General features: G+C 38.1%; 1 protein-coding gene across 12 annotated transcripts in view; it reads left to right on the forward strand.

Moving 5' to 3' along the window:
- ALMS1 (ALMS1 centrosome and basal body associated protein) overlaps positions 1–23642 on the forward strand; it is a 223530-nt gene that overhangs the window by 54034 nt on the left and 145854 nt on the right. For all 12 annotated transcript variants that reach the window (XM_045054413.1, XM_045054405.1, XM_045054402.1 and 9 more), the window contains 2 exons: positions 7957–13953; positions 15228–15361. In XM_045054413.1, the coding sequence (XP_044910348.1) occupies positions 7957–13953; positions 15228–15361 (6131 nt within the window). The remainder of the gene's footprint in view (positions 1–7956; positions 13954–15227; positions 15362–23642) is intronic.

Raw genomic sequence — 23642 nt, forward strand, 5'->3', positions numbered from 1 at the left:
CCTTGCCTCCGGAGACGTATTGAGTAAGAAGTTGGATGCAGCCAAGATCAAAGAGGTTTTTGCCTGCTTTCTCCTCGAGGGTTTTGATGGCTTCCTGTCTGACATTGAGGTCTTTCATCCGTTTTGAGTTTATTTTTGTGTATGATGTAAGAAAGTGGTGCAGGTTCATTTTTCTGCATCTCACTGTCCAGTTTTCCCAGCACCACTTGCTGAAGAGACTGTCTTTATTCCATTGGATATTCTTTCCTGCTTTGTCAAAGATTAGTTGGCCATATGTTTGTGAGTCCATTTCTGGGTTCTCTATTCTGTTCCATTGATCTGAGTGTCTGTTCTTGTGCCAGTACCATACTGTCTTGATGATTACAGCTTTGTAGGATGGCTTGAAGTCCAGGATTGTGATGCCACCTGCTTTGGTTTTCTTTCTCAAGATTGCTTTGGCTATTCGGGGTCTTTTCTGGTTCCATACAAATTTTAGGATTATTTCTTCTAGCGCTGTGAAGAATGCTGGTGTTACTTTGATAGGGATTGCATTGAATATGTAGATTGCTTTGGGTGGTATCGACATTTTAACAATATTCTTCCTATCCAGGAGCATGGATTGAGATCTTTCTTTTTGATATAGGTGTTCACACTGATAAATTTCTAAGCACAACTTTAGCAATCTACTCATAGTTTTGGTTTGTTGTGTTTTTGTTATAATTCATCTAAAATATGTTTAATTTCTATTGCAATTTGTTTTCATTGACCCCTTGGTTATTTGGGAATATCTCATTTCATTTCCATATATTTGTAAATTTCCTTTTGTTATTAATGTCTCATTTGATTCTATTTATGTTGGAGAACACATGTTTTACATGATTTCAGTTCATTTAAATTTTATTGGGGCTTGTTTTTATGTTTTGGTGTATAGGTTATTCTGTAGAATGTATGGTTACTCTTGAGAAGGATGTGCATTCTTCTATTGTTAGGTGGTATGTTCTATACATGTCTCTTAGTTCCAGGAGTTTATAGTGTTCAAGTCTTCTGTATCCTTGTTGATCTTCTGCCTAGTTGTTTTCTCCATTTTCAAAAGTAGGATATTGAAGTCTCTATTATTGTTTGTCTGTTTTACCATTTTTTTCTGTCATATTTGCTTTATATATTTGAGACTATGATATTAAGTGCATTTATGTTTATAATTGTTACACATTCCTTATGAATTGACTTTTTGTTGTTATAAATGGTCTTTCTTTAATTTTTGTAACATTTTTTGTTTTAAGGTCTATTTTGTCTTAGGTCAGTATAGGCATTTCAGTTCTTACACTTGCTGCTTGTACAGTAGGTGTTTTTCATCTCTTCAGTACATTTGGATTTTTGGGTCTAAAGTCTATCTCTTGTAAACAGCTTGTAGTTGGATCGTGTGTGTGTGTGTGTGTGTGTGTGTGTGTGTGTGTGTGTGTGTGTGTGTGTTTAAATCTAGATCTGACAATCTTTGCCTTTTGATGTGATTATTTAATCAATTTACATTCAGTGTCATGGATTAAGATTAGATGTGCATTTGTTGGGTTTACTTTTTGTTTTCCATGTTTCATGTCTTTTTGTTGTTCTTTTCCACCTTTACTGCTTTTTATTACATTTAGTGAATATTTTCTAGTGTGACATGTAAATTTCTTTAATGATTTTCTAGCTAATTTTTAAGTTTATGTTCTAGTGGTTGCTCTAGGGCTTATAAAATTTATCTTAGAATATATACCTGATTTCTACTAACTTAATTGTAGTGTGATACAGAGACATTACTCTCATATAGCTCTGTTCCCTCTTTTCCCTCTGCTATAATTGCTATACATATTACACCTCTATGTGTTACAAACACAAGAATACATTGTTATATTGTTATACCTATTTACATAATTTTATGTATTTTTAACAAGCTTAGAGAGGGGGAGCAAGTATTTATAGAGCTTATTAATTAATTTTCTAATTTACCATTTTTATTCTCTTTATTTGTTCCTGTGGATTTGTTATCATCCAAACAAAGGAAAGTGTCCTTTTCTTACTCCACTCCAGCTTTGCTCCCACCTGCCTCCTTTTGATGTTGTCAGATATGTTACATTTCAATATATTACAGCCCCAATGCTAGAGTTACATGCATAGTGCTTTGTGTAAAATTGCTTTTAAAATCAGCTAAGAAAAGAAGGGAAAAGAAATACGCAAATATGTTTTCTTTTTGAAATGACCTATATAATTATCTTTACTAGCATTGTTTTTGTTTTGTAAATTTAATTTACTGTCTGGTGTCAATTGGTTTCAGCCTGAAGAATTCCTTTAGTATTTCTTGTATGATGGTTTCTATCGACAGATTCTCTCAGTTTTTGTGTAACTGAAATTTTTTAATAAATTTAAATCCAAGTTAGTTATCATATAGTGTAGTATTTGTTTTAGGAATAGAATTTAGTGGTTCATCATTTAAATACAACAACCCAATGCTCATCCCAGCAAGTACCCTCCTTAATGCCCATCACCCATTTAGCCCATCTCCCCACCCAACACCCCACCAGCAACCCTTTGTTTTCTGTATTTAAGAGTCTCTTCTGGTTTGTCTCCATCTCTGTTTTTAATTTACTTTATTTTTCCTTCCCTTCCCCTATGTTCATCTGTTTTGTTTCTTAAATTCCACATATGAGTGGAATATATTTGTCTTTCTCTGACTGACTTATTTAGCTTCGCATAATACACTCCAGTTCCGTCCATGTTGTTGCAGATGGTTGGATTTCATTCTTTTTGTTCGCTGCGTAATATTCCATTGTGTATATATACCACATTTTTTTTTTAATTTTTTTTTTCAACATTTATTTATTTTTGGGACAGAGAGAGACAGAGCATGAACGTGGGAGGGGCAGAGAGAGAGGGAGACACAGAATCGGAAACAGGCTCCAGGCTCTGAGCCATCAGCCCAGAGCCCGACGCGGGGCTCGAACTCCCGGACCGCGAGATCGTGACCTGGCTGAAGTCGGACGCTTAACCGACTGCGCCACCCAGGCGCCCCTATATACCACATTTTTTTTATCCATTCATCAGTTGATGGACATTTGGGCTCTTACTGTACTTTGGCTATTGCCAATAGTGCTGCTATAAACAGTGGGGTGCATGTGCCCCAATGTTTGAATCAGCATTTCAATGAATTCAATGTTTGAATTCAGCCCCTTTGAATCAGCATTTTTGTATCCTTTGGATAAATCTAGTAGTGTAATTTCTGTGTTGTATGGTAGTTCTATTTTAATTTTTTGAGAAACCTCCATACTGTTTTCCAGAGTGGTTGCACCAGTTTGCATTACCACCAGCAGTGCAAAAGGATTCCTCTTTCTCCGCATCCTCGTGAACATCTGTTGTTGCCTGAGTTGTTACTTTTAGCCATTTTGAGGTGTGAGGTGGTTTCTCATTGTGTTTTGATTTGTATTTGCCTGATGATGGGTGATGTTGAGCATTTTTTCATGTGTCTATTAGCCATCTGGATGTTTTCTTTGGAAAAGTGTGTGTTCATGCTTTTTGCCCAGTTCTTCACTGGATTATTTGCTTTTTTGGGTGTTGAGTTTAAGTTCTTTATAAATTTTGTGCAGTGTTTTATCTCATCCTTTTGAAAGGTAGTTTCCTGGGTTTAGAATCCTTGGTTGACAGTCTTTTTGTTTTTAGTACTCTGAATATGCCTTCAGTGTTCCGGCCTTTGTTGTTTCTAATGAGAAGTCAACTGTTAATTTTATTAGCATTCCCCTGTATGTGATTTGTTTTCTCTTGCTACTTTCAAGATATTCAGTCTTTCAACATTTTGATTATGTATTGGTGTGGGTCTCTGTGTTTATTGTACATTGAGTTGATTGAGCTTCTCAGATGTGTAGATCTTTTCGCTTCTTTCATCAATGTCTTGTAGTTTGTAATGCATAGATCTTTCACCTCCCTGGTTAAATTTATTTCTAAGTAAATTTTTTTAAATGTAATTATAAATGGAATTGCGTTCTTAATTTCTCTAATAGTTCTTTGTTAATGTATAAAAACATAACCAATTTTATATGTTAATTTTGTAACCTGCAACTTTACTGAATATATTAGTTTTAACAGTTTATCGATGAAGTCTTTAGGAGTTACCATATGTAATAGCATGCCATCTACAAATAGAGACAGTTTTACTTCTTCCTTTCCTTTTTGGATGCCTGTTTTTCTTTTCCGTTTTATTGCCTAATTGCTCTGGCTAGGGTTTCCAATACTATGTTGAATAAAAGTGGTGAGGGTGGGAACCCTTATCTTGTCTTGATCTTAGAGGAAAAGCTTTCAGCTTTTCACTGTTGAGTATGCTGTTAGCTGTGGGCTTATTGTATGTGGCCTTTATAATGTTGAGGTATATTCTGTCTACATCTTCCTTATTGAGAATTTTTATCATGAATGGGTGTTGAATTTTGTCAGTTGCTTTTTATACCTATTGAGCTGGTTACATGATTTTTATCCTTCATTTTGTTAATATTGGTGTAGCATGTTGACTGATTTGCAGATGTTGAGCCATCCTTGCAATTCTGGAATAAATTCTACTTGATCTTGCCTATGATTCTTTTAATGTATTATTGAATATCGTCAGCTAATATTTTGTTGAGGATTTTTGCATCTATGTTCATTAGGGATATTGGCTTGTAATTTTACTTTTTTGTAATTTCCTTATCTGGTTTTGGCATCAGAGTAATGCTGGCTTTCTAGAAGATGTTTGGAAAGGTTCCCTTTTATGTTTTGGAAGAGTTAGAGAAAGATTGGTATTGATTGTTTGAATGTTCAGTAGAATTCACCAGTGAAGCCATCTGGTTCTGGCCTTTTTTTTGGTGTGACACTTTTGCAGTCAAAGCTCTACACCTGAGCTATACCCCCAGTTTGGACACTTTTGATTACTGATTCAATCTCTTACTAGTAATTAGTCTGTTCAGATTTCCTCCTTTGTCATGATTTAGTCTTGGTAGGTTATATGTTTCTTCTTGGTTGTCAGATTTGTTGGTGTAAAAGTGTAGAAAGTCATTTATGATTTTTTGCATTTCTGTGGTATAAGTTGTAATATTTCATTTTTCATTTTTTATTTTATTTATTTGTGTCCTCTCTGGTTTGTGGAGTGATGGTGGTGTCAGTTTGTTTGTCAATTTGTTAATCTTTTAAAATAACCAGATCTTAGTTTCATTGATTTTTGGGCTTTGTTCTTTTTCTGGTTCCTTAAGATGTAAAGTTAAGTTGTTTATTTGATGAGGTTTTCTTGTTTCTTGCTGTAGGCATTTATCACTATAACTATTTACTATTAACTTAAATTTTTTTTTTAAGTGTTTTATTTATTCTTGAGAGATAGAGAGCATGAGCGGGGGAGAAGCAGAGCAAGAGAGGGACTGAGAATCTGAAGCAGGCTCTAAGCTGTCAGCACAGAGCCCCAGGTGGGGCTCAAACTCACAAGCCATGAGATCATGACCTGAGCTGAAGTTGGATGCTCAACCAACTGAGCCACCCAGGCGCCCCTTAACTTCCCTCTTAGAATGCTGCAACTGCATCCCATAAGTTTTGGTGTATTGTATTTCCATTTTCATTTGTTTCAATGTTTTTGGTTTCCGTTTTGATTTCTTCTGTGAGCCATTGGTTGTTCATTTCATTAATCTGTTTGCTTTGTTAATTTCTGAGTCTTTTTTCACAAAACTTTCCCGTAATTCATATTCCTTTTCAAGTTACTATACATATTACATCTTCCCTTCTCTTTTAGTTTTCTTGAAGAGTTAATACTTGATACTGTACTTCCGTACCTTATAATTTACTTCTCAACCCATTTAATTTTCTATTTAGCTTCTTTTTTGAAGCTTACCATTGGGTTTAGAACAGCAGTCAGCTTAGTGAAAAGAATTCAGAATTTGGAGTTAGAATTAAAAGGTTAAAGTGCCTGTTTTTGTTACTTACTCACTGTAGAACTCTGAAGAAGTTATTTATCTACCACTCAGAATGTCTGAGGACTGAAAATATTGGACATCACTGGGGAGCTTGTTACAAATGTAAAACTTCAGATCCCACCCTATACCTATTGATCAGATTCTGCAAGTTTACAAGATCTCCATATTGAGAAGCAGTCTTATATCTTCATCTTTGAAACTTAATTTCTTTATATGTAAAGTGCAGATGGTCCCCCACTTAGGATGCTTTGACGTAGGATTTTTCATCTTTATGATATGCATTCAGTAGAAAACATACTCCAAATAATGAATTTTGATCTTTTCTTAGGCTAGCCATATGTGATATGATATTCTTTTGTAATGTTGGGCAGTAGCAGTGAGCCACAGCTCCCAGTCAGCTATGTGATATAAGGGTAAAAAACTGATAATGCTTACAACCATTTTGGACCCATAAAACCATTCAGTTTTTCACTTTTAGTACAGTATTCAGTAAATTACACACCTATTATAAAATAGGTTTTGTGTTAGGTAATTTTGCCCAATTTTATGCCAATGTAAATGTTCTGAGCATGTTTAACTTAGGCTAGGCTAAGCTGTGATGTTTGGTAGATTAGATTATTGTATGTATGTTTGACTTGTTTTCAATTTCTGATGGGCTTATTGGGATGTAATCCCATTGTAAGGTGAAGAAGATCTGTGTAGATAATAGTTGTTGTATATATCAACCATCTTGCCATCATCCAACATACCCTATGTTTTACCATTTATTGTTTGTTTCCTACTGTTAGAATGTAAGTTTTGTGAAGCAGAATTAGAGTGTAAGCTTTGTCTATTTGTTTATTGCCCTATTTCCTATATCTAGAACAGTGATAGGCACAAAGTAAACATTAATTTTTTTGAATGAACAAATAAATAAATACATTTGTTGTCAAATCTTGTTATTTCTATTGCAGTCATTTACTTTCTACTGCAGTTTAGAATTAGAATTACTGTACAAATGTAGAAATTATTGTTGTTGCAGAGAGTTCTGTTAGATAGTGCCACTTACACTTTTGCATTCCCTTTCCAACCATCTTGCATCTGTATTTCTGCAGTACAGTTCTGATCCAATCTATCAACAGTTCCCCATGTTATCTAGAATTAAGTTCAAAATCCTTAGTGTAATTTTTAGATACTTTATAGTTTCATATAGTTAAAAAATATTTATCTTTTTCAGGGTACATTTATTGGAAGAATCACTTAAACCCACTGCATGTATAGCATCCATCTGGGCCCTCCTAGGACTTGAGGGAAAGGGGAACCCATGAAAATAGGTTGATGATCCTTTGCTATGCCATGGAATAAAGTATTTTGTCTCTGAGGAGTATCATGTCTTTTGCTGGCATATATGACTAAATAACAGGCTAACTTACTAGCTTATAACTTAGGGTGATATTAAGGCCTAGACTGGATAGCATTTTCCTATCACATTAAAAATTCTTGAAAAATCCAAATTTTAAGATCCACATAATATCGTATAAAATGGATATGCTGCTATTTTTCTTAATGTTTATTTATTTTTGAGAGAGAGAGAGAGAGAGAGACAGAGAGAGAGAGACAGAGTGTGAGTGGGGGAGGGGTGTGGGGGGGGGTGGGAGACACAGAATCTGAAGCAGTCTCCAGGCTCTGAGTTGTCAGCACAGAGCCCGACATGGGGCTTGAACTCCCGAATGATGAGATCATTACCTGAGCCAAAGTCGGACACTTAACCAACTGAACCACCCAGGCAGCCCGATACGCTGCTGTTTTTAAATGGTACTCTATTGTTGAATATTTAAATAATTTCCACATTAGTCTGCTGTTGTAAATGGCTTTGTAATTAGTACCTTTATAAATATATGTCTCTTTGATGAGTGTTTCTTTAGGATTTGGATTCCTTACTAGAAGTGCAAAGGTCATAGGAAGGAAAGCTTACTTTATTTCTTTTATGCATAAAAGAAGTGTTTCTTAATTAAAAAAAATAATAGTATTAACAAATCTTTTTTAGGAGATACTTCTAAAGGAGGCACAGCTGAAATTACTCAGTCCACCTTGAAACCAGGCATCAGAGATTCAGATATTGGATCTCATTTTTCCTTGTTCCCTGAGGACTTTCCTCAGTTGGCTTTAAGGTTTCCTCAAGAGACTACTATTGGTCCACATACTGATATACTCAGCCAACAAGCATTGGATAGTCATACAACTGAAAAGACTCTAAAAGTTTCAACTGTTCATGAACTAGCTGACCAGAAGACTGGAATATCAACAGTGCCCTCTAGTTCCTACTCACAAAGAGGGAAGCCTGGTATTTTCTGCTTACAGTACTTGCCAGATCGTCATCTAACTGAAGAGGCTCCAAAAGTTTTGGCTGTTCTGGGACCTGCTGACCAGAAGACTGGCATACCGACAGTCTTTCCAAGTTCCTACCCACTTGGAGAGAAGCACGGTATTTTCTACTCGCAGGCCTTGCCAGACAGTTATGTAACTGAAGAGGCTCTGAAAGTTTCAGCTGTTCCTGTATCTGCTGACCAGAGGACTGAGAAAATAACAGTACCTTCTACTTCCTATTTACAAAGAGAAAAGCATGTTAATTTTTCCCAGCAACAGTCGTCAGATAGTCATCTAACTGAACAGGCCTTGAAAGTTTCAGTTGTGTCTGGACCAGCTGGTGAAAACACTGGGATACCTATATTACCTTCAGTTTCCTCCTCACTTGGAGAGAAGCCCAGTGTCTTTTACCAGCAGGCCTTGCCAGATAGTCATTTAATTGAACAGGCTCAGAAAGTTTCAGCTGTTCCTGGACCAGTTGATCAGAAGACTAGGATACCTGCAGCATCCTCTACTTACTACTCATATGGAGAAAGGCCCCAAATTTTCTATCAACAGACATTGCCAGAAAGTCATCTACCTGAACAGGCTCTGAAATTTTCAGCTGCTCCTGGATCTTATGAGCAGAAGACTGGGATACCAACGGTAACCTCTACTCCTTATTCACATAGAGAGAAGCTCAATCTTTTCTGCCAACAGGAGTTGCCAGATAGTTCTCTAACTGAACAGGCTCAGAAAGTGTCACCTGTTACTGGATCTGCTGAGCAGAAGACTGGGATACCAACCCTAACCTCTGCTTCCCATTCACATAGAGAGAAGCCCAATCTTTTCTGCCAACAGGAGTTGCCAGATAGTTCTCTAACTGAACAGGCTCAGAAAGTGTCACCTGTTCCTGGACCTGCTGAGCAGAAGACTGGGATACCAACCTTAACCTCTACTTCCTATTCACTTGGAGAGAAGCCCAGTCTTTTCTATCAACAAGAGTTGCCAGATAATCCTCTAACTGAACAGGCCCAGAAAGTTCTAGCTATTCCTGGACCAGATGACCAGAACACTGGGATATCAATAGGGTCCTCTAGGCCCTACTCACTTGGAGAGCAACCCAATATTTTCTCCCAGCAGGTATTACCAGATAGTCATCTAACTGAAGAGACTCTGAAAGCTTCATCTGCTCCTAGACCAGGTGATGCAAAGACCGGGGTACCAACAGTACCTTCTAGTTCTTACTCACCTAGGGAGAAGTCCGGTATTTTCTACCAACAGGTCTTACCAGGCTGTCATCTATCTGAAGAGGCTCTGAAAGTTTCAGTTGCTACTGTACCAGCTGAAATAAAGAGTGGGTTACCATCAGAAGCCTCTAATTTCTACACAGAGAGAGAGAAGACCAGTATTTTCTACCAACAGGAGTTGCCAGACAGTCATCTAACTGAACAGGCTCAGAAAGTGTCACCTGTTACTGGACCTGCTGAGCAGAAGACTGGGATACCAACCCTAACCTCTGCTTCCCATTCACATAGAGAGAAGCCCAATCTTTTCTGCCAACAGGAGTTGCCAGATAGTTCTCTAACTGAACAGGCTCAGAAAGTGTCACCTGTTCCTGGACCTGCTGAGCAGAAGACTGGGATACCAACCCTAACCTCTACTTCCTATTCACTTGGAGAGAAGCCTAGTCTTTTCTATCAACAAGAGTTGCCAGATAATCCTCTAACTGAACAGGCCCAGAAAGTTCTAGCTATTCCTGGACCAGATGACCAGAACACTGGGATATCAATAGGGTCCTCTAGGCCCTACTCACTTGGAGAGCAACCCAGTATTTTCTCCCAGCAGGTATTACCAGATAGTCATCTAACTGAAGAGACTCTGAAAGCTTCATCTGCTCCTAGACCAGGTGATGCAAAGACCGGGGTACCAACAGTACCCTCTAATTCTTACTCACCTAGGGAGAAGTCCGGTATTTTCTACCAACAGGTCTTACCAGGCTGTCATCTATCTGAAGAGGCTCTGAAAGTTTCAGTTGCTACTGTACCAGCTGAAATAAAGAGTGGGTTACCATCAGAAGCCTCTAGTTTCTACACAGAGAGAGAGAAGACCAGTATTTTCTACCAACAGGAGTTGCCAGACAGTCATCTAACTGAACAGGCTCAGAAACTGTCACTTGTTCCTGGACCTGCTGACCAGAAGACTGAGATATCAACAGTAACCTCTGCTTCTTACTCACATATAGAAAAGCCCTTTATTTTCTACCCACAGGACTTGCCAGACAGTCATCTATCTCAAGAATCTCTAAAAGTTACAGCTGTTTCTGAACCAGTTGACAAGAAGACTGGAATACCAGTAGTCCCCTCCACTTCCTACTCACAGAGAGAGAAGCCCATTATTTTCTATCCACAGGCCATACCAGATATTCATCTCACTGAGGAGGCTCTGAAAGTTTCAGCCATATCTGGATCAGCTGACTGGAAGACTGGAATACCAACAGTATCCTCTATTTCCTCCTCACATACAGAAGAGCCTGTTAGTTTTTCCCTACAGGCCTTGGCAGGCAGCCTTCTACTTGAAGAAGCTCTGAAAGTTTCAGTTCTTCCTGGACCAGCTGACCAGAAGGCTGGGTTATCATCAGAACCTCCTAGTTCCTACTCACATGGAGAGAAGCCCATTATCTTCTACCCACAGGGATTGACAGATAGCCAGGTACCTCAGGAGACTTTGGAAGTTTCAGCTGTTCCTGGACCAGCTGCCCAGAAGACTGGCTTGCCATCAGAACCTTCTAGCTGCGACTCACATAAAGAGAAGCCCATTATCTTCTGCCTACAGGGCTTGACAGACAGCCAGGTGCCTCAGGAGGCTCTGAAAGTTTCAACTGTTCCTGGACGAGCTGACCAGAAGACTGGGTTGCCATCAGAACTTTCTAGCTCCTACTCACATAGAGAGAAGCCCATTATTTTCTCCTCACAGGGTTTGACAGATAGCCAGATACCTCAGGAGGCTCTGAAAGTTTCAGCTGTTCGTGGACCAGCTGACCAGAAGACTGGGTTGCCATCAGAATCTTCTAGTCCCTACTCACATAGAGAGAAGCCCATTATCTTCTACTCACAAGGCCTGACAGGTAGCCAGGTACCTCTGGAGGCTCTGAAAGCTTCAGCTGTTCCTGGACCAGCTGACCAGAAGACTGGGTTGCCATCAGAACCTTCTAGCTCCTACTCACATAGAGAGAAGCCCATTATCTTCTACCCACAGGACTTGACAGACAGCCAGGTGCCTCAGGAGGCTCTGAAAGTTTCAGCTGTTCCTGGACCAGCTGACCAGAAGACTGGGTTGCCATCAGAACCTTCTAGTTCCTACTCACTTGGAGGAAAGCCTGTTATTTTCTACCAGCAAGCCTTATCAGATAGACATCTCACTGAAGAGGCTGTTAATATTTCAGCTTCTCCTGGACCAGCAGACCAAGAGACTAGGGTATCAACAGTACCTTCTATCTCTTACTCTCATATAGAGAAGCCAAATGTTTTGTACCAACAGCCTTTGTCAGACAGTCAGCTCCCTGTAGAAGCTCTGAAAGTGTCAGCTGTTTCTGGGCCAGGTGACCAGAAGACCAGAAAACCAACAGTTACCTCCACTTCGTACTCACATAGAGAGAAAGAGAAGCCCATCATTTCTTATCAGCAAGAATTGCCAGATCTTACTCAAGAGGCTTTAAAAGTTTTAAAGGTTCCTGGACTAGGTGGCCAGAAGACTGGAATACCAGCAGTAACTTCTACTTTTTACTCACATAGAGAGAAGCCTATCATTTCTTACCATCAGGAGTTGTCAGATCCTAATGAAGGTGCTTTAAGAGTTTTAGGCACTCCTGGGCCAGCTGACCAGAAGACTGGGATACAAATTGGGCCCTCCACTTCCTATTCACATAGAGAGAGCCCCATCTTTTCTTACCAGAAGGAGTCGTCAGATATTACTGAAGAAACTTGGAAAGTTTCACCTGTTTCTGGACCAGCTAACCAGAAGACTGAGATACATATAATCCCCTCTAGTTCCTACTCATACAGAGAGAAGGACAGTATTCTTTACCAGCAGGAGCTTCCAGATGTTACTGAAAAAGTTTTAAAAGTTTTTGCTCTTCCTGGACCTGCTGACCAGAAGACTGAAATACCAACAGGACCTTCTAGCTCTTACTCACATAAAGAGAAACTCAATATTTCACCTGTGATTTTACCAGATGTCCAGAAGACTGAGTTTCTGACAGCTCCCCCTAGTTCCTACTCAAAAAGAGAAAAACCCAAAATTTCAACTGTGAGTGGACCAGATGACCAGAAGACTCCGTTACCGACAGTTTTTCATAATTCCTGTTCTCAGAATTTTGAGATTGAGGATATTCTGAAGATTTCACCTGTCCCTGAGCCAATTGTTGTGAATTCTGGGATACCAATACCTCTTTCTAGTTCCTCTTCCCACAGAGAGAAATCTAATATTTTCTACCCACAGGAATTGCCAGACAAACATTTAGCTGAAGATGCACTGAACATTTCATCAATTCCTGTACCAGCTGACCAGAAAAGTCTGTTACCAACAGCTCCTCCTGGTTCCTTTTCACACAGAGAGAAACCAAATTTATTCTACCAACAAGATTTTCCAGATAGACATCTACCTGAAGATTCTGTGATGTTCTCACGTGGTCTTGGGCAAGCTGATCAGATTACTGGTTTATCAACAGTTACTCCTGGTACTTATTCACATAGTGAGAAGCAGAAACTTGTTTCAGACCATGTTCAAATGCTAATAGATAATTTGGATTCTCCTAACTCCAGTATTATCTCAAGCAGTATGCCTTTAAGTTCTCAGGCTGATGGTAGAGTTATAATAAGTAAGCCAGAATCTTCACGTTTTGAAGGTGTTGGCTCTGTGGAAATTCAAGATACAAGCAATAGTTCCAAAACTCTTAAAGAGATTCGGACCCTTTTAATGGAGGCAGAAAATATAGCACTGAAACGATGCAATTTTCCTGCTCCTCTTGTCCCTTTCCGAGATGTTAGTGATATTTCAATTATACAATCTAAGAAGATGGTTTGCTTCAATGAGCCCCTCACAGCTGCTGAATCTAATAGTGATTTGCCTCGGAGACAGCCATTTACAGAGGAAAGCCCAAGCAACAAGTGCATACAGAAAGATATTAGCACACAGACAAATCTGAAATGCCAGAGAGGCATTGAGAACTGGGAGTTTATTAGTTCAACCACACTTAGAAGTCCTCTACAAGAAGCAGAAAGCAAAGCCGGAGTGACGTTAGATGAAACCCTTCGACAGTGTAGAGCAGCCCAATCCGTAATGAGATCTGAACCTGAAGGGTATAGTGGAACCATTGGCAATAAAATTGTTATCCCTATGATGACTATCATTAAAAGTGATTCAAGTAGTGATGCCAGTTCCTGCTCATGGGACAGTAATTCCTTGGAGTCAGTTTCTGATGTTCTTCTAAATTTCTTTCCATGTGCTTCACCCAAGACAAGTTTGACAGATAGCAGAGAAGAAGAAAGTGTGTCAGAGAGTGATGATTGTGGTGGTAGCAATGTAGATTCACTGGCTGCACATGTCAAAAACCTTCTCAAGTGTGAATCCTCATTGAATCATGCTAAACAAATACTCAGAAATGCAGAGGAAGAGGAATGTCGAGTACGAGCACGAGGTAGGAACTGATTGTCATCAAGTCAGGTCAGACTTATAAACATTATAGTTTAAGAATTTGTTTAAAGTTAGGTGTTTGGAATCTGAATTTATTTTCTTATAGAACTGTTAAATGATTACATTTTCCACCACTATTCAGAATAAGTCCATTTAACCAATAATATAACTCAGTCACAGTATTAATAGTACTAGTCTGATTTTAAGGTCTTAGGTAGGTTCTGAAGCCTGAAGGAGAGTAAGGAGATAGCTTAGGTTTCCAGATTCTTAAAGTACTTATGTTTCCTTAATCCTCCTATTATAGGATTCTTTTTTGAAGGCAGAAAAAAAGAAAAGTTTGCTCTGCTCTAAGTCACACTGTATCGTAAAACTAAATATACTTCTCCATTTTTCTAATACAGTTCTTAGAGCATATTTTAGATATTAGAAAAAACTGAAGTACTTCACACTAAAACTTAGGTTAGAGGTTTAAAAGAGGATGTTCTAATCCCATTAATCTCTCATAATAGAATGCTATTAAAAAATCTTTAAGACAAAATGGGGAATTAAAAAAATTTTTTTTAAATATTCATTAAAAATTTTTTTAATGTTCTTATTTATTTTTGAGACAGAGACACAGAGCATGAGAGGAGGAAGGGCAGAGAGAGAGGGAGACACAGAATCCTTAGCTGGCTCTAGGCTCTGAGCTGTCAGTACAGAGCCTGATGCAGGCTCAGTGAGATCATTACCTGAGCCAAAGTTGGATGCTTAACCGACGGAGCCACCCAGGTGCCCCTGGGGAATTTATTTTAGCAAACAACTTATAAACACTTCAGGCCTCCTTGGGAATTTTGCCTTGAGATTAACTACTTGTGCCATTCCTTTTATCACTTATGCATATTTTGACTCTCCAGAAAACTTCCAAGTTTTATTTATTATTGTTAAATATCAGCTCTCATGGTAGTAGCAGTAACTGTAACAGGAACGTATAGGGGAGGCAAAGGGATTGTCCTTATTGGAAGGAAGATTAAGATAAAAATAATTGAAAATCATAGAAAGGTGGCATCTTTGGAGAAATACCTATAGAATGTGGTTTTTAAAAGTCACACTTTTCAGTGAGATGATTGTTCTTAAAAACTTCTAATAGTTTGTCATATAATGGAGAACACCTACTTTTTGCCAAGTATTGTGGCAGGCATTTAGTTGGATATATTGATGGTTTTCTGTGTTCTTATAATCACTGACAAATTATGATTTTTGCATTGCATTATCTCCAGTGTGTTTATGTTTTCTTTTCAGCCTGGAATCTGAAATTTAATCTGGCTCATGAGTGTGGCTACTCCATTTCAGAATTAAATGAAGCTGACAGGAAAAAAGTAGAAGAGATCAAAGCAGAGTTGTTCAGTCATGGGAGAACAGCTGACTTGTCCAAGGTATAAAAGAAATCTAGCAATGAAGAAAGAAAATGTGATAAAAGGGTGGTGGAGTTTGTATCTCTTACTTGGGCATTGATGACACCAGCTGAGTCATTAATAGTCTTTGGCTAAAGTGTTAGGAGTTCCTATTTAAGGATTAGACTCAGTAGATTTTGATTAATTGCAAATTCATCTATTGAAAAAACTTACATCCTTAGGAAAATAAGAATAGATTTGCTTTATCATTCGTATTTTCTGTTGAGGGTAATAGCTTGAAGTGCAGATAAAGTCCAGCCATTTTCAGATGTGTATTATCTACTTAAGAACATAAAGCTATACTAGCTTATGTAAAAATGATTTTCATTTTAATAGTATGTATTTTCATCCAATTATGAATTATTTCATACATAGTAAAGAATATATATGAAATGTGTATAAAGAATAAAAGAAAAATATGAATAATTCCTGTCTGTGGGCTAACTAGCTTGATAAATGGAATGTTACCAAATACCATAGAAATCCTGTGTGTCCCCTCCCCAGTAACGTCTGTTACTTCCTATCCTGACATGTATTGATTTTTCTCTTGCTGTTCAGTATGGTTTTGAATTCTTTAATAGATGGAGTCAACATGGTGCATATTTTGAGAATTGCATTTTTCATATAGACTTGGGTTTTTGAGATTCTTCTTTGTAGATGTAGGTAGTTTTAGTTTATTCATTTTTAGTGCTGTAAGTATTCTAGTGTATGAATATATCATAGTGTGTCCATTCTCTTGTAGATAGGGCATTTGGTCTGCTTTTATTTGGCTTATTTCTTTTTTGGAAAAGTTTTTTAAAAGGATAAATTACATTGGATTTTAGACTTATGTATATGTTTGAGCTCATCACCACCATCCATCTCCAGAAACTCTTTTCATCCTGCAGGACTGAAACTTTGTACTTATAAAGGTTTCTCTCTATGGTAAGAATATGTTCAGTTTTGTAAGAAACCACCAAGCTGTATATAACTTTGAAAAAAAATTTTTTTTAATGTTTATTTATTTTTGAGAGAGAGAGAGAGACGCAGCACGAGAAGGGAAGGGGCAGAGAAGGAGGGAGACACAGAATGCCAAGCAGGCTCCAGGCTCTGAGCTGTCAGCACAGAGCCCGATGCAGGCCTTGAACTCACGAACCGCAAGATTATGACCTGAGCCACCCAGGAGCCCCCAAACTGTATATAACTTTGTATGTCAACTATACTTCAGTTAACACACACACACACACACACACACACACACACACACACACTTAAATGGGAAAGAGAAAAAAAAACCACCAAACTGTCCCACAAAGTGGCTGTACCATTTTGTATTCCTGCCAACAATCAACAATGAATCAGAGTTCCTGTTGCTCCACATCCTTGTTAGCATTTGGTATTGTTAGTGTTCTGGATTTTGCCCATTCTCATAGGTGTATCCTACAACTTGCTATAATCACTTGTATCTTATAACTTGCTATAATTGCTTATTAGTTCCAGGTGTTTTTTTTTTTTTGTTGATTCTTTCAGATTTTCTACACAGATGATGAGGTCATTTACAAACAGTTTTATTTCTTCTTTCCCAATCTGTATACCTTTTATTTCCTTTACTTGTTTTATTGCATTAGCTAGAAATTCCATTTTGATGTTGAAAAAGAGTGGAGAGGGGCGCCTGGGTGGCGCAGTCGGTTAAGCGTCCGACTTCAGCCAGATCACGATCTCGCGGTCCGTGAGTTCGAGCCCCGCATCAGGCTCTGGGCTGATGGCTCGGAGCCTGGAGCCTGTTTCTGATTCTGTGTCTCCTGCTCTCTCTGCCCCTCCCCCGTTCATGCTCTGTCTCTCTCTGTCCCCAAAATAAATAAAAACGTTGGAAAAAAAAAATTTAAAAAAAAAGAAAAAGAGTGGAGAGACGGAATATTTTTGTTTTTAGTCTTTGTGGGAAAGCTTCTAGTTTCTTACCATGAAATACGAGGTTAGCTGTAGGTTTTCTGCCAATATGCTTTATCAAGTTGAGGAAATTTCCTTCTGTTCTAGTTTACTAATAGTTTTTATCATGAATGGGTGTTGGATTTTGTCAAATTCTTTTTGTACATCTATTGATATAGTAGTCATTTTTCTTTTTTGGCCTGTTGATGTAATCATATTAATTGATTTTTGAATGATAAACCAGTCTTGCATACCTGGGATAAATTCTACTTGGTCATGGTGTATAATTCTTTTCATACTTTGTTGTATTCTATTTGTTAATATTTTATTGAGGATTTTTGCATTGATATTCATGAGAGATGAGTCTGTGTTTTGTTTTGGTTTTTTTCCCCTGTAGTGTCTTTGTCTGGTTGTGGTATTAGGGTAATGTTGGCCTCATAGAATGAATTGGGAAGTGTTTCTTCTGCTCCTGTCCTCTGAAAGAAATTATAAGGAATTGGTATAATTTTTTCCTTAAATGTTTGGTAGAGTTCACCACTGAACCCAGCTGGGCCTAGCCCTTTTCTCTTTTGGAAGATTATTATTGATTCAATGTCTTTAATAAATAGATGCCCATTCAGAATGTCTTTTTGTGTGAGTTTTGGCACATTGTGTCTCTCAAGAAATTGGTCCATTCCATCTAGGTTATCAAATCTATGGGTATGTGGTTGTTCATAGTATTCCTTTATTATCCTGTTAATGTCAGTGGGATTTGCAGTGATATCACCTCTTTCCTTTATGATTTTAGTAATTTGTGTCTTCTGTTTTTCTTTCTGGCTAGAAGCTTGTTGATTTTATTGGTCTTTCAAAGAAACAGCTTTTTGTTTTGTTCATTTTTCTGATTTTTCTGTTTGCAATTTCATTGATTTCTGCTTTCTTACTCTTTTTCTGTTTAATTTGGACTTAATTTGCTATTCTTTTTCTAATTTCCTAATTTAGAAATGTGGGTTATTGATTTTAGATCTGTCTTCTTTTTTAGTATATATATTTAATGCTAAAAATTTCCGTCTATTCTGTGCTTTCCCTGCATCCCACAGGTTTTCCTAAGTTGTGTTTTCATTTTTAGTTAGTATGTTTTTAAGTTTTAGGTTAATATGTTTTTAAATTTTTCTTGATTCATGCTTTATTTAGAAGTAGGCTGTTTAATTTCCATGTATTTAGGGATTTTCCTGTTACCTTTCTTGCTTTGATTTCTAATTTAATTCCATTGTGGTCTAAGAGCAGACTTTATATGATTTTTATTCTTTTAAATTTGTTAAGGTATGTTTTATGGCCCAGAATGTGGCCTGTCTTTGTGAATGTTCCATGTGAGCTTGAGAAATTGTGTACTCTGTTGTTTTTGGCTGAAGTAATCTACAAATATCTATTATACCCAGTTGATTTATGGTGTTGAGCTTAACTGTGTCCTCACTGATTTGCTGGTAGATGTGGTTGTTTTTTTTTTTTTTTTTTTAAGTTTATTTTGAGAGAGAAAGAGAACATGCACACACATGTAAGCAGAGAGGGGCAGAGAGAGAGGAGAGAGAGAATCCCAAGCAGGCTCTGTGTTGTCAGGGCAGAGTGCAGTATGGGGTTCAGTCTCATGAATCATGAGATCATCACCTGAACTGAGATCAAGAATCAGATGCTCAGCCAACTGAGCCACCCAGGCATCCCAACATCTGTTCATTTCTCATAGAGGATGTTGAAGTCTCCAACTATAATAATGGATTATATATTTCTATTTCTCCTTGCAGTTATGTCCGTTTTTGCCTTGTGTAGTCTAACACTCTGTTGTTTGGCACATATACATGAAAGATTGTTATGTCTCAGAGAAGTTTCCCCTTTGTCATTATGTAATGTCCTTCTTTATCTGCGATAACTTTCTTTGCTTTGACGTCTGTTCTGTTTGAAATGAATACAGTATTCCTACTTTCTTTTGCTTTATTTTAGAATGGTATATTTTTCTCCATCCATTTACTTTTAATCTAATTTGTCTTTATATTTAAAGTGACTTTCCTATAGACAACATGTAGTTGGATCTTGGTTTTTGATTCACTCTGACAACTTTTAATTAGTATATTTTCACTTGAAATAATTGATTTTCAAAGTGATTATTGGTATAGTTGGATTAATATCTACCATATTCACTACTATTTTTTTATTTGTTGCCCTTGTTCTTCATTCCAATTTTTGTCTCCCAGTCTTTCTGCCTTTTGTGGTTTTAATTGAATGTTTTTATATCATTATATTTTCTCTCATTTCTTAGCATATTAGTTACACTTTATTTTTTTTGTGCTTGCCTTAGAATTTGTAAAATATTTACAACTAATCCAAATTTATTTTCACATAACACTATACCACTTCAGGTAATGTGAGTACCTTCTAATAACAAAATACAGTTGATCCTTGAATAATGCAGCATTAGGGGAACCAACTCCCCACACAGTTGAAATTCTGCATATAACTTTGACTCCCCCAAAACTACTAATAGCCTACTGTTTACCAGAAACCTTATAGATAACATGGTTAACATATTTTGTATGGTATGTGTTTTATGTACTGTGTTTTTACAAGAAATGTAATCTAGAGAAAAGATCATTGTTACCATCATAAGGAAAATACATTTACAGTATTGTACTGTATTTATCAAATAAAATCAGTGTGTAAGTGGACCCATGCAATTCAAGGGTTAAATGTATTCCTGATTTCTCCCTCTCATCTCTTGTATCATGCTGTCATTCATTCATACATATATATACACACACATACACAAGCAACATTTTGAACAAACTATTATCTGTGAGATCAGTTAAGAATAAGAGAAAAGTGCATATGTGTGTTCTTAACTGTGTCTTACTCCTTCTTTGATGTTCTTCCCTTTATGTAGATCCAAGTTTCTGATTTGTATTTTTCTTTTTTCTAAAGTACTTCTGTTAACATCTGTTGCGTGGCAGGTCTAATTTTTGTGTGTCTGGGAAAGCCTTTATTCCTCCTTCAGTTTCTTTTTGTTTTTCCTCAATTTTTAAATAGTCATTTATTTCCTAAATAACCCTTTGCTTTCTTTTTTTTTTTTTTTTTTTGGTCTTTCCTATGTTAATATATATATATTTTTTTAATACGAAATTTATTGTCAAATTGGTTTCCGTGCAACACCCAGTGCTCATCCCAACAGGTGCCTCCTTCAGTTTCAGGGATGACTTCATAGGGTATAGAATTCCAACTCTGTACTTTTTTTTCTTTAACACTTTAAATGTTTTATTCTTTTCTTGTTTGCATAATTTCCGAGGAGAAGTCAGATATAATTCTTTGTTCCTCTGTGGATAAGGTGGTTTTACCCTCTATCTTCTTTCAGTTTTTTTTATCTTTGATTTTCTGTACTTTGAAAATGTTTTACCTAGGTAATTTGGGGTGGCATTTTTCCTGCTCTGTGTTCTGTGAACTTCCTAGATCTGTACTTTGTTGCCTGACATTAATTGGGAGGAAATTTTTAGTCATTGTTATTTCAAATACTTCTGTCCCTTTCCTTTTTTTCCTTCTGTTATTTCCATTGCTCATATGTTATACCTGTGATAGTTGTCCCAGAGTCCTTTGATGTCCTATTGTGTTGTTTGTTTTTTAGTAAATTTTTTTAATGTTTTATTTTATTTTTGAGAGAGAGAGAGAGAGAGCAAGAATATGAATGAGTGGGGGAGGGTCAGAGAGAGAAGGAGACATAGAATCTGACGCAGGTTCCAGGGTCCAAGCTGTCAGCACAAAGCCTGATTTGGGGCTCAAACTCAAGAGCCACATGATCATGACCTGAGCCAAAGTCGAATGCTTGACTGACTGAGCCACCCAGGCACCTATATTGTTTACTTTTTTGAGTCTTTGTTTTCTTTGCTTTTTAATTTTGGCAGTTTTTGTTGAGATATCCTTGGGCTCAGGATTCTTTCTTTAGCCACGTCTGGTCTAGTAATAAGCCCATCAAAGGCATTCTTCATTTCTGTTAAAGTGTTCAATCTCTAACATTTCTTTTTCATTCTTTCTTAGGATTTCCATCCTTGCTTCTTACATTGTCCTTGTGTTCTTGTGTATCCATCAGAGCTCTTAGCATATTATCATCATTGTTTTAAATTTCTGGTCTGATAATGCCAGCATCCCGACATGTCTGGTTTTGATGCTTGCTTTTTCTTTTCAACTAGTTTTTTTGCTTTGTAGTGTGCTGTGTTGTGGGGCCTGTAGCTGGTGTATTACATTAAGAATATGCAGATTATGACCTATGAATAAAGAGACATTAGCCATGCTCACAGGACTGGCAGATAGCTTCCTCGGCATCCAAATTTCCACTTTGGGGAAGTGAAAAATCCCAGGGTCATTTTGATTGAAGATGCAGTTTTGGTACACTCACACAAAGGAAGTAAGGTCACAATGTTTATTACTTACTGATCCCAGAAGCAGGGGTAGTGGTGGGTGGGTGTGGGTCAGGGCCAGGGCTGCTCAGTGAGCTCTGAGGAAAAGGCAGTCCTCTGTCTCGGGTCATGAGCAAGCAGGAGATAGAGAACAGGGTAGCAAGCACCTATTACCTATGAGGTGGTTGGGGCAGAGGTCACTAATTTTTCATGGGCTCAACTCTTAAGTAATTGTTTCATAAAGATGCTTGAGGGAAACAAAGTGGGGACTTCTGGCGGGGAATCTCAAGTTCAGGTCCTTATCTAACTGTCCAGACTCTGGGTGTGAGCCGGGTTGTCATACTGTAAAATGCCTAGGCAGCAACTCAAAATAGCTTTTTTTCTCATCACAATTGACCCTGTGATGCCTAAGCATTAGTCTTTAGGGAAAACCATGGGCACTGTCCAGATGGTGGAGATGTTAAAAGCCACTGGCAGAGTTTTGGTCATCTAGCTCATGAAACATTTGAGCAAAGCAAAAATGCCGGTTAACAGTATCAGTAGACAAATGGTAATTTGAAATCCTGTCTGTAACCGTTCTCCCATTTGTCGGGGTCCGGTCAAGAAAATAAATCAAAGCCCATGGATAAGTTTAGGGTAAGTATTTGATTAAAAACTTGGGTAAGATTATGGAATACTTGTACCTGTTGGGCACCTTTTGTAAATTTGTCTAAATTTATCTGGAATTATTAATACATGTGCAGCAGGTGGTGCACTGTACAGTGTATACACCTTTCTTGACCAATAAGAAATTTAAAGCTAAATGCACATCCAAAACTCTGCACTAAAGAAGCATGTTGTTGTTGCATGAAGTCTAGGCTTTGGTGTAGCAGCCCAATGCATTCAGCCAGGGTGGCTGACAGATTGGTGTTTGCCTTAATGATTTGTTGTTGTGTGCCTAGTGGTGGTGTTTCCGTGAGGGATAGTAGCAGACCTATTTTCAGCATAATGAGGATGAATACTGAATGTTTTTGACATGAGAGGACAACGAGAGATGGTTTGGGGGTCCTATTTATTAGTTTGTAAGAGTTGTCCCAAGGTGACTGAGGTACATTGGTGTGAACACATAGGACTCCCTGGGGACCAGCAAAGAGGCAAATGTGTTGGAGGTTGAGGGAAGAAATGCACGTATGGAGAACCATGTATGTGTGACAGCACCAGGGCACTGGACTTATAGTGGACACTCACTCTTTTATTGTGGAAGTTGGATCTCCTCCTGCATGACTGGGCTGCAAGGCCCAAGACTGTGGGGATTGTGCTCTTTGTGGCAAGGTATGTGTTGTATTCATTCTTGTGGTGTTGGTGCCTGTGCAGATATGGGGAATTACAAAGGGCACCTGTGGAGGCTCCTGCCAGGTGCTACATACTGTACTGCGAAGTGTCGTGCATGGGAGCAGTTGAGTGTGATAGAGGGTGGCCAGGCAAACTGCATACGTGTGTGGGATGTCTTTTGTTGGGCACATGAGGGCAGGGGTCAGTAAATTAGTCGGCTAGGCTACTGGGGAAAAAGTCTTTGTTGAGTTCAGTAACATGCCAAGCAATTACACTGGCTCAAAAAATGAGCCCTGGTTTCTGCCCATGGAATAAAAACAGTAAGACTGTTGGAGAGCTCGAAGGGAGGGTTGTGGAAACCTGAGTGGTGATAGTGGGAAAGGGTCTCCTTGGGGTGGTGTAGGGAAGTGACCGTATGGCTCTGGTCCTGTGAGAGTGTGTGTGGGGGGTGCTCTGGTGGTAGCATTTGCAGTCAGAGAGGGGTTCTTCCAACAGAAATTAAATTTCCTACCCCCCAGTAGGAAGCATAATGGGAACCAATCTAATGGGTGTGGTAAGGACAAGGAACTACGTGAAGTGTTTAAAGGAGCCTCTCTGTAAGTTTATGAGACTTGATAGTTACCTTGACCTTTCAAGGT

Source organism: Felis catus, chromosome A3 (assembly GCF_018350175.1).
Source record: "Felis catus isolate Fca126 chromosome A3, F.catus_Fca126_mat1.0, whole genome shotgun sequence".
NCBI lineage: Eukaryota > Metazoa > Chordata > Mammalia > Carnivora > Felidae > Felis > Felis catus.